The 20192-nt window shown below is 39.7% G+C and overlaps 1 protein-coding gene across 2 annotated transcripts; it reads left to right on the top strand.

Annotated features, from left to right (window-relative positions):
• Positions 1-2943: 2943 nt before the first annotated feature.
• On the top strand, positions 2944-17258 carry RFC3 (replication factor C subunit 3). 2 transcript variants are annotated; one of them, XM_048933956.1, is made up of 9 exons: positions 2944-3098; positions 4607-4744; positions 5568-5635; positions 8228-8325; positions 9783-9964; positions 10204-10340; positions 10450-10548; positions 11736-11805; positions 13850-17258. In XM_048933956.1, the coding sequence occupies exons 1-9, from the start codon at positions 3012-3014 to the stop codon at positions 14039-14041; spliced, it is 1071 nt and encodes a 356-aa protein (XP_048789913.1). In that variant the 5' UTR covers positions 2944-3011; the 3' UTR covers positions 14042-17258. The 2 variants fall into 2 exon arrangements, with proteins under 2 accessions (XP_048789913.1, XP_048789914.1); XM_048933957.1 differs by lacking the exon at positions 2944-3098 and adding an exon at positions 3222-3398.
• The last annotated feature ends 2934 nt before the right edge of the window (positions 17259-20192 follow it).

The raw sequence follows: 20192 nt of genomic DNA, 5'->3' as shown, positions 1-20192 counted from the left end.
AATAGACCTATTTCTTTTCATCCTACCTGTTCTTTAGTAAAAGAATTTGCATCATCCTTTTGAGGTAGAAAGATGTAGAAAAGCTTTTGCAGTAATGCCTGATGGACAAGATGTATCCTCCAATTAAATGTTATCTCTGTAGCCTTTTCCATAATGCTCCTTCAGTATCTTCTTGTGCCTTTTTAGCTTGCCTAATCCTTGCATAGATAAATTCTGTGCTATATTTCTTACGTTACCCCTTCCAGGGTAAAAACAGGATTGTAAGATAACCCATTAGACTGCTGAAGACCTTGGATTTCTTCATTTTACACATCCTATAAAGAAGCAGCTTCTTCAGTGCTGCTAGTCTATATGGAATATTTGTTATTTTAGATTTTTTTTGGCTATCACCTTTAGTGTTTTTCTTTCCACTGTCACATTCAATCTGCATGACATCAGCATGTCACCAACAGAACAGATGTCACTTTATTGCAGTCTTTTTTTTTTTTTTTCATTCTAATTAGTGATCTACTCTTTCTTGATATGCTACAATTTACTTGCAGCAATATAGGCACTCTGATGGGGACAGGGTGATGTAACCGAGACTGACAGCTAACAGAGTGGCAATAATCTACTAAAATATTTGAAACTGAAAAGAAAATTTATCTCAGACAAGTAAGCAGCCTGAAGGATCAAAGGATGCCAGACAGTCTTGTCAGAAAAACAGAAGTTGTTGTACAACAAAATGGTACTTGGACAAGTTAAAAGCTAACTTGGATTGCTGGAAGCAATCACACTGTAATGACTGAGGAGGTCAGTGTAAGAACGCTCTAATTTCTTCTAACGTTGCATTAATAATCAGTTTAAAATTGGTTAAAATGTATGTGTATGTTTAAACACCGAGCCCAGATCTTTTACTTCAATTTAGTACAGGATGGGGCTTCTTTCAGAGTGCCTGACATGGTGTCACATTCTAATAACATGGCTGCTAGTAGGGGGCTCAGAATGCCATATGTAATTAAAATCTCTATTTCAAGATACATTCCCTAGTTTATTCACGCAGAGAAGTCATTTTACCTCTTGAACTTTATGCTGGACTGAACAAAATGAGTGAAAATGTATTATTACAGTCCTTACATTTGAGTGAATTGTGGCTGCAACTGAAATTACCACAATCTCCTGTATCCTTCACATTAATTTATTTGTAATGCACATGGTCAAACCATTCCATTTTGGATATTTACTTCTTTTTGTTTAGATTTATAGTGAAGTTGAAAAATTAATGAAGTAGAAAATCAAAGCTTTCTAGGGCACTTTAATCTATTATAAGGTACCACAACTGCAATACTTCATGCAGACCCAGGTTTTAAAATGGTAAGATATTTACTTGGCAAAACAATTTTGTTCATCTGTTTAATTACTTTGTAAGGCAAGGAATAATTTAACTGAAAACATAAGTGTAGGCCCATACATTACTGAGGCAGCACACAATTGCCAACATTTTCTCCTTGGGAAAAACAAGAGATCCTAAGGAAATTTAATGACCTAACAGTAAAAAGAGCTTAGGGCTCTTAAGAGCTGTTAGATTTCTTCAGTTCTGCTCGATCTCATTGAGCACTGAAAGTATCGAAAGCCTGCTGGGTGGCGTTCTACCTGTTTAAGCTTGATCTCATTCAAAGAAGATTTGGTTTTGCTGATACTTTCAAAAGCCTGGAGTCTGACAAAGCACTTGAGAGAAGGTGGAAGGCATTTGTAAACACAAAGTACCTCTGGGGGCTGGAAACACTCAGAGGGTTATTATAAGGAGTTCTGTCAGAGATTGCAATTAAGTCTAGCACAGCACTGATAGACAAAAGAGTAGCACATCAATCAGAAATTATTAAAAGCCAGGTAAATGAACAGAGGATCTGAAAAAGCTTGTAAAGGCGAGTCATAAATGTGACTAACAAAAGAGACAAAAGAAAATAAGCACTCATGGACAAATTTAGAGATTACTCTGAGAAACAGATGGTAGAGGAGAGCCACATGAGAAACACTGTAGACTGCAAAATGTAAATTTAGAAAGCAGCAGAGGAACAGGTCATGCTGTGGTGGTGGGCAGAGCAAAGGGATTCAAAGGTACACACAGCCTGGTGCTTCCACAGGCACAATCACGTATAAGGACGGTGCTGGCCAAGCAGTACAAGGTGAATTTGCTCATTCAAGGCAATCTGCAAATAAAACTGATTTGCAAGCATCTGGGAGAGTACATAACATGACTTTTCCAAAGAAACCAGCCGTGTTACTTGTTGATGTGCTCTCTTTGCCCCCACTAGATTGATGAGACCTTTAGGAGTAACATGAATGTCTAGGAAAACAAAGCTATTACCTACATTATGGCTTTCTGACTGAGAATAAATGTGAACACAGCTGATAAAATTGGAAGTCACATGAACTCTTAATCATATATATATATATATATATATATATATATATATATACATACATTTTTTTTCCTTCCAAAAATGATGTATAGCATTATGCTGACACATTTTAGCTTGTTCATTAGGGCAGAAAGAAGCGCCAGGGCAGGGCAGGCTGAGGGGAGGCCTGATGGCGGCCGCAGCTCCTCACAGGGAGCGGAGGGGCAGCACTGAGCTCCGCTCCGTGTAACAGCGACATGGCCCGAGGGAACGGCATGGAGCTGCGTCAGGGGAGGGCGGCTGGGGGTGAGGGAAAGGGTCTGCGCCAGAGGGCGGTGGGCATGGAACAGCTGCCCAGGGCTGTGGGCACGGCCAGGAGTGTCGGAGCTCAAGGAGCGCTTGGACACTCTCAGACATCGGGATCGGATGTTGGACGGTGGTGTGGAGCCTGGGCTTGGAATCGCGGAGAAGGGGGGGGGGGGGGGGGGGGGGGGGAGATGAGGGGAAGGGCGGGAGAGGAAAGCTTTGCCCGACGCGGTGTGTCCTCGGCGGCCGCCGTAGCTGCCGCTCCTCCCACCGGTAGCAGCCGGGGCTGCGCGGAGCGGTGGAACGGCGCGCTTTTCAACCGCCATGAGCCTCTGGGTGGACAAGTACCGGCCCAGCGCCCTCAGCCGTCTGGACTTCCACCGCGAGCAGGCGGCGCAGCTCCGTAGCCTGGTGAGGGGCCCGGCCGTGCCTTTAAGGACCCAATTGTGCGGGTTGGCCTTGTAGGGGTCGTGGCGGGGGGGGGGGGGAGCAACGTGAGGTGGGGTTGGAACGAGGTGCTGGAGGGCTGGCGTTGCCTGTGTTGTACGTGAGAGGGGTCGATTGTTTTGAGAGCGGGGCTTGTCTTCTTTAGCTGACTTTAGGCGGAGGTCTGAAGCGAGCCTCGATGATACCTGGTGCTGTGAAGTTGTGAGGATTCAGGGAGGCAATCGAGGTCAGGCTGGAGCGTCTCTGAGCACCTGATGGAGCTGAGTGCGTGTATATATTACACCTCTGAGCTTTGTCTTCTTCCTTTTCTTTGTACGTGGATGCCCCCTCCTCGAAGGCATTCGAGGCCAGGCTGGATGCAGCTGTTAGCGACCTGGTCTAGAGGGAAGCATCCCTGCCTATAGCGGGGGGGTTGGAACTCGATGGTCTTCACAGAATCAGAGTGGCAAGGCTTGGAAGGGGCTTTAAGGGTCATGAATCTCCAACCCCCCTGCCACATGCAGGGCCATCAACTTCCCCATTTAATACTAGACCAGGCTGCTCAGAGCCCCATCCAATCTGGCCTTGAACACCTCCAGGGACTGGGCATCCACAACCTCTCTGGGCACCCTTCCAACCCAAACCATTATGTGATTCTATGTTCATTGCAGTAATGGCATCAAGCTGTGTCAGGGGAGGTTCAGATTGGATGTTAGGAAAATATTCTCAGAATGAGTGGTGAGGTATTGGTGCGGGGAAGTGGTGGAGTCACCGTCCCTAAGGTGTTTGAGAACCGTGTGGATGTGGCACTGAGGGCCATGGTTTAGTGTGCGTGGTGGTGGGGGGCTGGTGATCGGATCGGGTGATTTTAGATGATGATAAAAATGATTGTCAGGATGTTCTTGACCTTTTCAAACTGTTATGAATCTAGAATCTTCCTTTTTGTTTGTTTGTTTTTTGTTTGTTTTTGAGATTTATAGGTAAATGAGGCTATACACTGTCTTGATGGGAAAATGTTCCAGAGAAAATATTGCAGGAAAGGAGTTAAGTTCTTAATGAGTTAGGACTGAGTTGTACAAGAAAAACAATGACATGTGAACTTGTGTGACGGTAGACTGTATGACAATTCTTTTTACGAGGGCGGGTAGCAATATGTCAAGGGGGAATGGTTTTAACTGGGACAGGAGAGGTTTAGGTTATGTATCAGGAGGAATTTTTTCACACAGAGGGTGGTGACGCACTGGAACAGGTTGCCCAAGGAGGTTGTGGATGCCCCATCCCTGGAGGCATTCAAGGCCAGGCTGGATGTGGCTCTGGGCAGCCTGGTCTGCTGGTTGGCAACCCTGCATGGTAGGGGAATTGAAACTAGATGGTCATCGTGGTCCTTTTCAACCCAGGCTGTTCTGTGATTCTATGAATGCATGTACAAATGTTCTCTTGCAACTTAAGGAAAATACCATTGAAACTAATGGATCTTATTGCTTTGTGTTCAGGTTCAGTGTGGTGATTTCCCTCATCTGTTGGTGTATGGGCCATCAGGAGCTGGGAAGAAGACAAGGATAATGTGTTTGTTAAGAGAATTATATGGTGCAGGTGTGGAGAAACTGAGGATTGAGCATCAGAGTATAACGGTAGAAAAAATAATTCTCCTCTCCTGCTAAGCACTGCAGATATTTGTGTACTGTCACATTTCTTTTGTGAGACATCTATATTTATATGCATATATATATATATATATTTCTGTATTCAGTATCTTTTAGCTTGTTTATGCAATTAATTATACTTGTTTGGTTACTTGAATAGATAACTTTTACCACTGTTAATGGATATTCTTGTTGCTTAGGTGTTTGTGGATGGGTGTGATTTGTTTTTATTTCTTATACCAATTTGAACAATAATGTATATAATAGACTAGTAGAGAATTTCAATTTTCTGTAAAGGTAACCCTTAATTTTCAAATTGTAAGCGTTGCTTTTCTCATACCTGCAATTTATAACTTCTGTTCTCATACCCCAAATGACAATTTCAGTATTAATTAGTTCAAGCTGTTGTGTTTTTTTTTTTTTTTTAATTTGCCTTGGTTTTAGGCATTTAATACAACCTTCTAGTAGTAACTGATTATCTACTCAAAATCCTTATTATGGAAAACTTAACCAGTAAGGAATTACTAAATCCTATTTATAGGTTGTTGTGAAGAAAAAAAACAATAGTGGAACAAATATAATACCTGGATGATGCAGTAATGGGAGCTGCATGTTGCTATAATTACTGTTCTACTGGCTGGATGATGCATCAGTGCTTCTTTTCTCCTCTGTCTCCTCCTGGGGTAGGAGATGCATAGGAGCAGTGTCTTAGTGTTCGTTTGATCTGAGACTTAACAATTTCTAATCTGCGAGATTTCTTTTCTTGAAGAGTTCTTTCGATACTAATTTATTATGGTTACTCTCTACATAGGCACCTTCTAAAAAGAAAATTGAAATTAGCACGATTGCAAGTAATTACCACCTTGAAGTTAACCCAAGGTAAGTATACCCTAAAAAGAAATCCTACATGCAATGTGATCAGTGTCTTACATTTGAAGTGGTTTTGAGATGAGTATATAAGGGCCTGACTGCTCAATTTATTGCCTGAGCAAATTAGATAATGATTTGAAGTTTAGGTTGCAAATAAGGGTAGGGAAAGGAGTTTTAATTAAACAGCTCTGAGTGAGCAGAGAACTTGGATTTCTGTGTATTTAGCAGTAATGTTCTGCTTAACTACCCACATAAGTGTGCAGAGGACTCGCTACCCAGGAAAAATTCTGGTTTACTCATTTATGTTGCAACCAGAAACTTGTGTTTGAACCAGTGATCCTAGGTCATTACTTCTGTCACAGATACAAAAATAAAGTGACTTGAAAGCAAGGTTTACCATGTAAGTCCTAAAATAGTATGGAGCAGAGAGGTGAATTTTCCCCCATTTTAAAAGAAAAACAGTAGTAACAATGGAAATGCTCACAAAATACTGGGAGTCCTGTCGTGAAGTAGATAAGTTGTTGAGTTAAATATCAGGAGCTATAATGCTGTGCTGTATGCCTTTGACAGTAGTAGAATTGCTGGTGACAGTAGCCCAAAGTAATACTTACATTTACCTGAAGCTCATTAATGTTGCTTTAAATCACGGGACAGTAAATGTCTGTATGCAGCAGTAGGCTTTGGTTATGGTAGCTTTGTTTCCAGAGTTGAAATTCTAAGACTGTGTCTATCCTGAAGTAACTTCTAGCATTGTGCTAATTACTAAATGATTTCTCATGTTGCTTTGCTTTTTCAAAGTAGTTTTCACATGTGTTCCTTCAAAAACTTGTGCTGCTCTTAGTCTCTGTGTATTGATCAGTGAGTATCTGCTGGTGTTCACTTCAAGCAAGTGAAGTTAAGGCTTTTGCTAATAAACTGTATACACAAGAATAAACAAAAATAAATGTTACTTTGGTGATATGAGAGATGTCTTCCGATCTGTTTAACCAAATACTACAAATGCTCATTACTTTCTAGAGTAATTTCAATTTGAAACATCATAATAAATATGTGTGTTATTTATATTTTAAAAAATCCTAAAATTGTGGAATTGCTGCATTATATACAATGACTGAGTTGTAAGAGTTAATGCATGGACTTGAAGTGATTGAACAGTTGCCATGTTTATGTCTGACTAGCCAGTGAACCTGTGTGTGTTGTCTTCATGCTTATCAGTTTGGTCTGCGAATTTTGACTGATTTATAGTACTGTGAGATTGTGTAGTGTGTCTTTTGTAAAATGATAAATGGCTATCAGGGAAAGGAAATTAGCTTCTGGAAAAGGGTAGGATACTATAGACACTGGGTTCATTATGGAACTTTGTTAGGCAGAACCATTCTTTTTTCCTCCAAAAGGAAACTGTCATCTTAATTCCAAAGCCTTGTCTGGTGGTTGCTTGAACAGTAGTTATTTGAGCTCTAACAGTAGTTATTTGAGTAGTTATTTGAGCTGGAGGCATTCAAGGCCAGGCTGGATTCTTTGTTACTGCAGAAAGCACTTCAAATGCTAGGAAAGTATTTTTAAAAACTCTCATTCCAAAAGCTGGTGTAACTCATAGAGTAGAATTAGATTGTGTAAGTGTTGGTGTTTTTGCTTTTTTTCCCTCTGTAATTGCAGATCAGATTCTGAAAGAAACATCTCTAGGACTGAGTAGGCACCTCAGTCAGAATCAGCATAATGTGTTCAGCAGGTTGTGAGCTGCTGAACTAAGCTGATGATAGGCAGAAGCAGCATATTCTGGTGCCTGCTCCTTGGCAAGAAAAGGAAAGGTCTGGTTGAGCGCTGACTTGAGCAGGACAAACAAATGCTTTCTTCATTTGCTTGACAGTGAAATGTTGCAGAGCTGCTTCCTCTTTCCTTTGCTGTTTCAGTAATCTAGCTTGCAAGTCAGCCACCAGTGACTGTGGCATCTAGCTGACCTAGATACAACCTAGGGACCAAGAAAGCTGCTTAGTGCCACTGTGGGTGATAGTATGGAGAAGAACTAGGAAGATCACCTTATTTCCTCATATTTTCCTGACTTTAAGAGAAACAAACTAACCACCTGTGCAATATCTGTCTTTCATTAGTAACTTCTTAGAACTTCAGTGTGCCTGCCATTCAACTTTACATTAGCATGTAATTTTAAGGGGAAATGCACTTAAATCAGTCCTTTGAGTTAGTCACCATTCCCTGTGGTTAGACTTACTTTTTCTTGCTGTAGTCATGGGCCTTCACAATAAATATCTGTCCAAACTGCAAGTGATAAAACTTGATTTTTTTTTTTTATACCAGGAAAAAAGTTTTGTTTTAATGAGCTGATTAAAATCATCTGACAGCAGTTTTGCCACTTTCCAAAACAGTGCAGCTAATCCAGCTGTGCCTTCATAAGCTCTGAGATTTTTATTACTAGGAAGGTAACTTTCAAAAGATGTGTTTTGAGGTTAATTCTAACCTCGATATCTTCTGAAATATTTTGTCATTGTTGTCAGTTGGTTGACCAAGGGGCTACTTTAAGACCATAGTTTTTATATGTTGTATAAAGTTGTTGTTCTAAAAGTTCTATTTGAACTCTTAATATAGTGATGCTGGAAATAATGACCGTGTAGTGATTCAGGAGCTCTTGAAGACAGTAGCACAATCCCAGCAACTTGAAACAAGTACTCAACGAGACTTTAAAGGTGAGTAAAAGCAGTTAAACCCAGTCCAAGTACTAATTAAACTTTTAAAAAAGATTTCAGGTGATTGTTTTGTGTGTGCATGTGTCTTGTATGTGAATACAAGTAAGCCTCTGTCAAGTTAACCAAGTTAGCATTTTTCTTTTTCTGTGAAAAGTTTGTGGCTGAATACTCAATATGAGGTTGTATCTTGTGTTGTTTCTTAGGAAGACTGGATGTAGCTGAATGACAGTGGCTGGGCAAGTGGAATTGGGATTCCCACTGTTTTCTTTCAAGTCTACCGCTTAAATGCACTGTAACTTACTTTGGTGATCTACAGTAGTTATTGAGTTATTGATGCTTAATATTAAATTGAGGGGCAGGAAAGCATTAAACTGAGACAGAGGAGGTTTAGGTTAGGTATCAGGAGGAAGTTTTTCACACAGAGGGTGGTGACACACTGGAACAGGTTGCCCAAGGAGGTTGTGGATGCCCCATCCCTGGAGGCATTCAAGGCCAGGCTGGATGTGGCTCTGGGCAGCCTGGTCTGCTGGTTGGTGACCCTGCACATGGTGAGGGGGGGGGGGGGGGCTGAAACTGTTTGATCTTTGTGGTTCTTTTCAACCCAGGCTATTCTATGATTACGTAAATGGTGCTGTGTTGAGTTAGTTGCTTATTTGGAGGATGAGGTGCCTTGAGCTGCACTGAGCAGAAGGTTCATAAGCATTTTATCTGCAATGTACAGCAGGATTCTGAGTAAGAAAATGAAGATGGCTTTCGTTGAGTCTTTTAAGACACTTGTTTCTACAACTGATTTATTTTTCCTCTTCTTGAATAAATTAAGAGCAAAACTAGAACTATATAATAAGAAATTGAAGGAGAGAGGAAATCTTGAGGAAAAAAATAATTGACAATGGTCTTGAACTTTGATGTTTTAGTAGTTTCGTGTCAGACATCTCCTGATTGTTCCAAAGCACTTTTGAAATGTTTTTCTCTTTCCTTGAAATACCATGAAATACCTGCAGCTACTATAACACAACAGCTTTCTGCCACTCCTTTGCTAAGATAAAACATCAGCTTTAAATATAAAATATACTGGGGGGAGTCTTCAGGAAACATGTGCATTTTTGCTGTGACCTTATGCCATAAATGCTTTTTGTGTTTCTTACATAGAATTCCTCTAAAAAGTTACTGTACTTGTTATCAGGGTGAAAGCTTCTACGCCTTCCTGAATTACTTCTAGGCACTGAAGTGTTGCAACCCTGCTCTGAAGAAAATTCTATTACATGGGCATAGAATATGAGGGAGAAGCAGATTACACAGTCAAAAGAGCACACAGATTGTCTTACTATTGCTTTGGTTTCATGTGTGGAACTGTGCTACCTCTTTGCTGCTTGTGTGATTCATTTTAGCATTATCACTTTGACATAAAAGTACACCTTTTATTAAGGAGTTCAGTATGCTTCTTTTTGCTTTTTCAGTGGTGCTGTTAACAGAAGTCGACAAGCTCACTAAAGATGCCCAGCACGCTTTGCGAAGAACAATGGAGAAGTACATGGCAACCTGCAGACTGATCCTGTGCTGCAACTCCATATCAAAAATTATAGGACCTATTCAAAGCAGGTGCCTGACAGTACGAGTGCCTGCTCCCAGCATTGAAGATGTACGTTGGAACAGAAGCAGAAATCAGTCCTTTAAAACTTCTTAGTAGATAAGTTCTTCTTGTGGGCTGAGGTGATATTTTATTTCCATAAAGTAACCTCGTTTTTAGTGGTGGGTGACTTGTCAAGCGTGTTTCATGATAGCTCAGTCCAGCTCTGCTTTAGAAATATTTCAAGTAGGAGAATCTGTAGGTGCTAAACTGTTTGCTAAATGTCACGCTTCATGCTGTTTCCCATCTAGATCTGTCATGTGTTGTCCAGTGTGTGTAAGAAAGAGGGCCTGACTCTTCCTCAGGAACTGGCTCAAAGGCTTGCAGAGAAGTCTGGCAGGAATCTTCGGAAAGCGCTACTTATGTGCGAGTCTTGCAGAGTGCAACAGTAAGTGGCTGCTAATAAGTAATTCAACCTATGCTTTTAGGCATATGAATCAATTTGCGTATTGTTGTTAGACCAGATGACAAAGTTTGCTTTATTACCTTCAATGTAGGTATCCTTTCAGTGCTGATCAAGACATTCCTGAGATGGACTGGGAAATTTATCTGAGGGAAACTGCAAATGCTATTGTCAGTCAACAGACACCACAGAGGTAGATGAATATACTCATAGCTACAAATTGCACTTGTTTGTTTGCTTTATGCTGAATGCTGAAGATGCTGTGTTTTTTAAGTATTGCATTTCTTGTAATTGTAATTTTTTGGCATTTCACTAGACTTTGTAACTTAGTAGATAAATATACAAGATAACAAACAGCCTGCATGAAAGCGTAGTAAGTCTCTGCTATGCTATTTATGTATTATTAGTGAGACTTGTTTTGGAATGCTATATCCATTTCTAAGTATTGCACTGGAAAGTTTTAAGTGAATGTTGGAGTTTGGAGTTGGACAAAAATGCTCAGAGAATGGAGAACATTACTTCTATGAAAAGAATGATATTTAGAGAGTGGGAAGATACAGAAAGACTTGAAAGGAAGAAAAGAATAGCCCTTTTTCTGATTGTCATTGCTCATAAATAATAAATAAAGAGTGTGAATTACAGTAATCTGAGGCATCAGAGATGGATTGTCTTGAATGTTCATGAGTTTTTAGGTCTCTAACTATATTCAGTTCTTTGGTTAAATCAAAGTGATTTCTTGTTTGCTTCAGTCTGGTGGTGAACTATCACTTTCTCTGCATCTTCTGTGCAATTTGTTGTAGCTTTGTATTCAAAAGTGAACATAAGCTTAGTTGAGTGCTATGCTGTTTGCTTTCTTTTTATTTTTCAATATTTAAAGCTTTTGTTTCATCACCTCTGTCATAATATGATTCTGTGAAGTAACTTCATGTGAAATAATAAATCAGTGATTTCTCTTTCAAGAACAGTGGGAGGTGTCCTCTATATTAGTCCAACTCATGTCTTATACATGTAGAATCTTTTGTAGAGTCTTCTACTGATATTAAATGTAAATAATAAGAATTTAGATGGAAAATGGAATTAAAGGAGGAAGAGCCTGAGACAAATTCTGATAGCCTTGTAGCTTCAGAGTTAGCTGTAAATTACAAAAGCATGTAAATATGCTGTATGTATTATACTTTATTGTTTTGAACAGAAGGTGATATGTATTATTTGAGTTGAAACTATCCAAGATGCAATGCTTCTGGTTTTAGAATCTACGAGACAAGAACCCTCTACCTGGTTTGCTTTTTTTTTTTTCTCCTGTCCTGTGACATACTTCAAGTAGTGAAAATGAGTATGCCTTGTGGATATACATCTGATATTTCATGGTCTCTCCTACAGACTTCTGGAGGTTCGTGGACGGCTCTATGAACTCCTAACACACTGCATTCCTCCTGAGGTTATAATGAAGGTATTCTAACTCTTAACTGTAGTACAGATATTAACACTGATAATCTTAATTAAAAAAAATAAAAATGGAAATCAAAATCATCCAGATGTTGAAGAAAACCTTTGTCCTTTCCAAATGGATGTGAGTGACTTTATGATGCTTTTGTGTTTCTTTCTCCTAAGTAACCAAAATAGTCCAAGTCATTGCTTTCAAGCACTGGCTGAAGACCTTGTTCCTGCACACGTAGATGCATAACATTCAATTCTAATTATTCTGAATAGATCTACTGGACTGTTATGTTCATAGCTGCATACATTTGGATCCTGATTGAGTTGTGTAGCTTTTGAGGACAGGAAGATTCTGTTCTCTAACTTATAAATAAACCAGATGTTTTCCCTCTCAGGCTTCCTTGTTCAGATGTCTCTGATTTATTAAAACTTACTGTGTCATTGATGGCAAAGCTGTGTAAAAAAATGGAGGATACACTTTGTCCACCTCAAAATTTCTGTGCTGTGTTTCTGTATGGAAGCACAGGCATACTTTATGGACTAAATTTGATCCAGTTTGTTCTTTTCGGTAAAAATGTTGTGAAATATTTAGAAGTTGCTATGTTTCCTTCATTGACATTCATGACTAGAGCAGCCAGTTTCTTCTTATCCAAAGAAAGTCAATCCACAAAAACTTCCCACTAAATGGGATGTGTATGTTCTTGTATTAGGGAGATGCTGGAAGAAAGGGCGGGAATAAGAAAAGGAGCAGCTCATGTTTTCAGCTACCCTAGCTGGACATTACTATGGGACATGATTACAAGACAATATGGGTTTTTTGGGTCGTTTTAACCGACTTCTGTGTTGTGATGGTCACAGTACTTATTTTGCTTTAATCATCCTTGCTGATAGTGGGCTAGTGCATCCTGCATTGTCCTCTCATTAGTGTACACTTTCAGCATAAAGACCATTCTTCCTTCCTCAACTTCAGATATGCTGATGATACTTCTTGCTTGCTTGATCCCAAGTTTTAATAGAGATTTGCAGAGATTTTCTACCTTCTAGAAGTGCTTTTTTTTTTTTTTTTTTTTTTTTTTTTTTTTCCCCTTATGAGTGAAGTATTGCAAAGTATCTTGTGTCCATACAAGAACCTATACATAAGCTTTAAATAAGCTCTTACCTTACAGAGTGGCCTGGGTTGGAAGGGACCTTAAGGACTGTGAATCTCCAACCCCCTGCCACATGCAGGGCCACCAACCTCCCCAATTAATGCTAGACCAGGCTGCCCAGGGCCCCATCCAACCTGGCCTTGAACACCTCCAGGAACAGGGCATCCACAGCCTCCCTGGGCAGCCTGTTCCAGCATCTCACCACTCTCATAGTAAAGAATTTCCCCCTGACATCCAACCTAAGTCTTTCCTCCTTCAATTTAAAACCATTTCCCCTTGTCCTGCAGTTATCAACCCCTTTCAAAGAGTTGACTCTCTTCCTGTTTGTAGGCTCCCTTTAGGTACTGAAAGGCTGCAGTGAGGTCACCTCACAGCCTTCTTTATTCAAGGCTGAACAAGCCCAGCTCCCTCAGCCTGTCTTCGTAGTGGAGGTGCTCCAGTCCCCTGATTATCTTTGTAAAACCTTATTTCGAGGTTATTACTCTGTGTGACCAGTAAAATCATGAAGAGTGGAAATAGGAAATAAGCAATTTTAGCCAACTTTACCTATAATTCTCCTGGTCATATGCCTGTATGCAAGTATATGTTGTAGTATTTGAAGATGATGTTAATTTATTCATTTATTAATGCACGAGTAGTTAAATTATTTTTGTTTTCTCATCTAAGAGTATAATAGCTACCTGCTGCTTTGGTGTGAATTACTTATCCAGTAAGAATGCTGTGAAGAGACTCAGTTTCATAAATCTAGTTTCATTTGACATATGATGTAATAAAGATTCTTGAACATCTTTTCTGTTAGATTCCTGAATGAGCTGGTGGTTGTTGCTTGGCTATTTCTGGAAAACTGAGGTTATTCTCTTAACTAAAAATATAAAATTTATTAAATATTGCCTTGTTTTTGCCTTTTAGGGTCTCCTGACAGAACTTTTGAATAACTGTGATGGACAACTGAAAGGAGAAGTTGCACAGATGGCAGCCTTCTATGAACACCGCTTGCAACTGGGCAGCAAAGCCATTTATCATCTTGAAGCATTTGTAGCAAAGTTTATGGCAATTTACAAGAAATTTATGGAGGATGGACTAGATGACATGATGTTCTAAGCCCAATACCTGTAGTTGTATACAAAATGTTGTATCATAGGTATGCCATGGTAGTTTTCTGCTGTCCATGTCTCTTGGCATGTGTGTCTAGTTCAAAGTCAAATACTTTATTGGATTATAGATATAAACCATGATGAACTAAAGAACAGTTTGGTTTTGGAAATCAGATGGATTGTTTAACAGCAGCAGTAGATCTATGGAAAATACCTTGTGCTTTCAGAAAGGCAAAAGATTGCCTCTGAAGATGGATAAGATGGTGTCTACTTGTAGTATTTGTAAGCTTACATTAATAAGAGAGAACATGCTTTTTGTTTGTTTTTTTTTAATTGTTCAGGGCCGGAGCTGTTAGTAAGACATATATCCATGTTGTAAATGGCTGTTTGAACGTGTATATATTTTACCTACTCATATATCTCATTGTTTGCTTGTTTTGTTTCTTTGTTTTAGCCACAATATTGTCAGTGATGTGGTGACACAATGTTTTCTGACTCTCATTTGTAAGCAGTTGTGTTGAAATTAGATGAGTAATACTTTTGTCTTGCTTGTAAGTCAGTTGGGCAGCATCAAACTTTGTTTAAAAGGAACATGCCCATATAAATTAAGACCACATGCCAGCTGACGCTTTCATGTTAGTTCTAACACACATAACTGCTCAGGTAAAGATGATTCCTTTGACTGGTGTAATCAGTGGTAAGGTTTCAAATTTTAACAAGTATATCTTAAGATGTGGAAGAAAAGAATGTGAACAACAGATTAAATGCTGAATTAGTGTTCTATGCCATGTAGGTGATTACGTTAAACTCTTAAACCAGGTATATGCATTCATTTACTTTGATGTAAACTGTCTTTCAGAAAAGTGGGGCAATACTCCCTAGTGTAAGTCTTCAGGGAAACATCAAAGTAAAGGAAGCCACATCAATTTGTTCTGCAGGTCTTTCATATGTTATTTCTATGTACTGTGGGTTCCTTACTATTGACTAAATTAATGCTTTTTTTGTCATTTTCACTTGTCTGATTAGACAACTGCTAGATACTTGGAAAAAATATTATATGGAAATGAATTCAATTCCTAATCACCTCTCCTCATCTATAGTCTTTAGAAGCTTGAGCATTTATGCGTGTTCTGTTAATACACATCTTACCTTCCTGTTCAGTGCTAGTATGCTTTATAATGATCTGGTTTTGTGACTGAGAAAGTCTGGAGGATGGACTTGGTCTTTACTCTTGTGCCACAAATCTACAGCACTGTGAGAATCCTGATGGAGATCCCAGAAAACTCATTTTGTTAATTCTCAAGTAAGTTAGCAGAATCAATAATTGTGGAGATAAACGCTCAACTATTTTACGTGAGAGAGCATTGGACTGGGAAAGGGGGGTGTAATTACAACATGTACTAATTGCCTGCTCTTTCAGGAGGCCAGTCTGCACCCATTTTCAAAACCAACCATGACTTCCTTATTGCCCGCTGTAACTCAAGGAAGTCATGATAAGGCTAAGTGACACCATGTACAAATATTTGCTAGCTTCTACTTTTAATGCATTGTCTGTGGAAAGAGTGTGAAAGGATATGAAAGGCATAATGACTTGGAAAACTTAGTGAACCTGCCTCTCTATTCCCATCCTGCTTTCTTTGAGTTCTGTTCTTCATCATTTATCTGTTACTGTGTTTTGAAATTGTATCATCTGTAGCTTAACATCCTGCTCTGTGACTCATTCTCATAAATTAAACAGGATCAGTATTCACATGGAGAAGAGAGAGAAAATGTGTCAGTTGGAGACAGAGGATTGTTGCTACAAAGGACCTCACCTGCTCAATGCAGAAGTTTAAAATCCCAACATGACTGTGGCTGTGCTTCATCTACTTGAGTGGTTTCATTTTTGTTGTGCTCTACCTCATCTGGAATGAGTAATCAAGGATGGGGAAGAAAAAGGGTAATGATCAGTAGTGGAGCAAATGGCTGATGCTGTTTCAGGAAGCTGCTGTTTCTTTCTGTTGATCCTGCTTCTTCATGTCTGTGGCCTGGAACACGCAAACTTAAGTATGCAGGCACAGAATCTCATAAGTCTATACATGTCTCCTACAGTGCCTATATGAGAAGAAGTGCATTTGTTTCCAGGGTTACTAGTAAGTGGTAGAATTCTTCAACACAAAAAATTTTCAATGTGCTTAGAGGTAGTCATCAAAACTGAATAGCCTGATTTGGAAGGGAAAGACGAGGATCATCAAATCCAACTTCTGGCTCCATGCAGCACCACCCAAAATCCAGACCCTACATCTGTGAGTGTTGTTCAAGTGCTCCTTGAACTCCAGCAGGTTTGGCACTGCTGCCCTGCAGAGCCTGTGTATCAGCAAGTGGGGTTGATGGGACTGTATGAGCAGATGGTTACCAGGAAAGAATGGAGACTTCTGCTGGTTTTTCCACTTACAGCGCTATCATGTGGTAGCCTAGTATGTCTACCACAGAAGCAGAACCTTTGTGAGGTGAGGAAGCATCTTGGTGTGGGTATTTCTGCCTCCTGTATGTGTGTAAATGCACAACAGCTCTCTTCATGACAATGTATGCTGAGCAGTGCACTCCTGCTTCACACGCCTAGCAGGAGAGGCAGTCAGAAAGACTACTAAACACTGAATAGCACAGGACTTCTAGGTGATGTTTCTTTGGCTGATTTCACCTTTTGAGATCTGCTTAGAGTTGCTTCTGAGTAGCGTGCTGAGAGGATTAGCCTTGCTTTCATCCAGCATCACCTCCCGCTAGTTCAAAATGTGAACTGAAAACTGCTTCTATCCAGGTGGGACTTAAACTCTGCACAGCCTAAGAGGTTGCATAGGAGTCAGCTTCATTGCCAGCACAGGAAGTCAGAGGTGAAAGGTTTTTTTTTTTTTATCAAAAAGATCAAGAAACCAAAGATGGTAACTACTTTAGTTAAACTTTCTCTGCAGGTTAGAAGGTAAGATAGATAAGAGTTCATTATCACAAATTTCCCTATCAGTGCAGGGAATTCAAGATTATTACAGTTCATTGATATAAAAATAATAACTGCAATTTGTCTTGTTGGAAAGAACTCTGGTATGCCTGAGCAGTCTTTAATCCTTGCTTAATGCTTTGTGCCTGCACTTACAATTAGTGCTATATGGATTTATTGCATTGGATTTCAGTCAATGATCCGAAACAAAACCCAAATTGTAGCCCACTAAATAAAAGTTGTCTGAAGATGACAGTGAAATGTTCTTCTAGTTATTGAAATCACAGAACTGCAGAATGGTTGGGTTGGAAGAGACCCCAAAGATCTCCAATCCCTCTGCCACAGGCAGGTAGATTCTACTAGATTCAGTGCTTCTTTATTTTTCATGTGGAGGGAAGGAAAGCAAGTATATAGGCATGCAAAAGGAATCAGCCTTTACTATCCATGTGCCCTGCAGACTAATCAGTAAATGGTATGTCATCTGAGTTATGTGTCAGGAATTGGTTTCGCTTCACAACATTTGCCATTAACTTCAATATATTGAAGAATCGACTCAGTTGTTTTTTTTTTGTCATCAAAACATCGAAATTGAAATAATTTTCTGTCCAAACTAATTAGGACAACCAAGCCTAACACATTTGGTGTGTGTGTGTATGTATATATATATATATATATATATATATATATATATATATACACATATATATATATATATATATATATATATATATACACAATATAAATATATATATATACACAATATAAATATATATATATATATATATATACACAATATAAATATATATATATATATTTAAAGCAGTGGATGATTTTCTTATCTGAAAAATGAGCCAGTTAGCTATTAATCATGCTTATAACAAATTTTTCTTCTATGTTTGTGTACAGTGTGTGTTGAACTTCTGGAAGAAATGATATACTCTATTTCAGAATCTCTTGAGCGAGGAAAAAATGGTATCAATTATTTGAGTTTTAGATAGTGTTTCAGTGGGGACTCAAGTATGAGTCAGACATAAGATAACACAAGTGAAAGAAGGCTGAAGGTCTTTACTGCTGCTTTCGTTGTCCAAATCAAACTGGCGCCACTGGCCTGTGTGCATTTCCCTGTGTGGAGGTGCTGGAACACCCCCCTATCCCTGCCCTAAAACACAGTATCTTCAGGTATCCCCAGTGTTTATCCTCCTCCTCCCCAGAGCTCCAGGCTGCTGCATGCAACAAAGCTCGCTGTTTTTTATCCAGCAGTGTCAGGCCTCCTGCCATGGCACAGTCAGTGCTTCCCAAGCATGTCTTCAATTTCCTAGTGTACCTGCTGTTATTTGGAAGTCTATGACAGCCAATGAATGGATGTGGCTGTACTACAGCTTGATGTTGCAAATATAGGCTTTCACCACGAGCCAACTGATGTTCAACTTTCCATGCTGCGTTTACCATGTTCACATGAAATTATTTGTGGTGCTGAATTATGAAAGGGACACTTAGCACAGTCCTGGTCTCAATTAGATCTTAAAGGTATATTAAAGTGCAACAAACATTCTGAGAAATCTATGAAATATTTCCAGTAATTTTAGTAATTCACTGGGAATTCTTTTGCAAAACATTGTTTACAATCTTGAGTGGGGAGGCAGGCAAAGAAATCAAGAACCCAACCAACAAGAAGAAACTAGTCAGAAGGATGAAGCAGACAAGGGCAAGCCAGAGGAGGACAGGTACACTCATTAATTGTATTTACATTTCAGAGACGAGTTAGCTGCAGTGTTCTTAATCATATTCTACACTTGAGTTCCCTGCCACACATCGCGAATAATACGCTTTGGTGAAAAGGATGAGTGATCCAATGGGTTTCTTCCATATTTAATTTAATGGGTGATCGTAATTGGAGAGGTCAGTACAAATGCCTATGGTAAATGACAATTTTAGTCCAGCAAACACTAATTAAGACAGAAATTAAGATGCTGACTAACGCACTTTTGGATATCATATATAACCTTGCAGGAGCTGATTAACTCAAACGTAACACCGCCTTAGGTGATAGCCACCAAATGATACTGGAATAGCTTTTAAAATTGAGAAGGATGAGGGAAAAGGATTTATGAAGCTCTTGGCTGAGTTTTCTCTGGAGAAAGAATCTTGATAATAAGTGGGATTAGCTCTTTGCCAATTAGCAGACAATTAGAGAAAAGACGTTTACCCAGTGGGCAGAAGTCTTTTATGATAGGCTCATCCTCATCGAACCTGTTTATGCCAGAGGAAGATAAACAGTGCTTGCTCACAGTTTCTTAGCTCTAGGGATGTGAGCATCACTGGCTGCAGCCACCGTGCCAGCTTCACGGCATCTGCATTAAACACAATGTGACAGTGCTTAACATGAGAGCACAGAACAGAGGACCCCAGGGTGTACTCATGGATCCCAGTGTGTATATGGATGGTTTCCAAGGGGTCCACGGATGATATTAGGATCATCATATGGAGTGTATGTGGAGAAGATTGAGAAATCTCCCACACTTGGAAGTTTTTTAGGGAGCAGCAAATCAGAAGGAGCAAGGAGGCATTGGCTTTATCTGTAAAGGTGAAAATCACTGGTAGATCAAAGATGGTGTTAAGACTTTTTGAGTGTCCCTTGAGCAGGTGAATGGACATAAGCTTTGGTGTGGCAGATGCTCTAAAGAAGTATCCTTACACCTCAGAAGAGCTGAGTTGGTGTTGTGGCTTAACCCAGCAGGCAGCTGAGTTCAGAATTGAGATGCTCTGTGCTCGTTCAGTCTCCTCGCAGCTCCTTGTGCCCCTCACTTCTGACTGGCAGGGCAGTGTGAGGAGCTGAAATGTCCTTGGCTCTGTAAGCCCTGCTCAGCAATACCTAAGCATCACTGTGTTATCAATGCAATTCTCATCCTAAAACCAAAACATGGCCCCCTACCAGCTACTGGGAAGAAAATTGTCTCTATCCCAGCCAAAACCATGAAAGCTAAGTTGCTGCTTCTTGTCTTTTTTCCTACTTAACAATGACATTTTCTGCAAAATAGAGATATAAATGGCAGTGCTTGACCAAAAGGCGTCTGGGGAAGAATATGTCTGGCTTTACTGTGGTTCATGTTCCTCTTTTCCATTCTTAGATCCTACATAGGATCCATCTTTCCTAACTGAAGCATCCAAGTCTGAGGCTAAATTCTTC

The sequence above is a fragment of the Lagopus muta genome, chromosome 1, assembly GCF_023343835.1.
Source record: "Lagopus muta isolate bLagMut1 chromosome 1, bLagMut1 primary, whole genome shotgun sequence".
Classification (NCBI taxonomy): Eukaryota; Metazoa; Chordata; class Aves; order Galliformes; family Phasianidae; genus Lagopus; species Lagopus muta.
The sequence above is the reverse complement of the archived record's forward strand: the minus strand, read 5'-3'. Positions and strand labels throughout refer to the sequence as shown.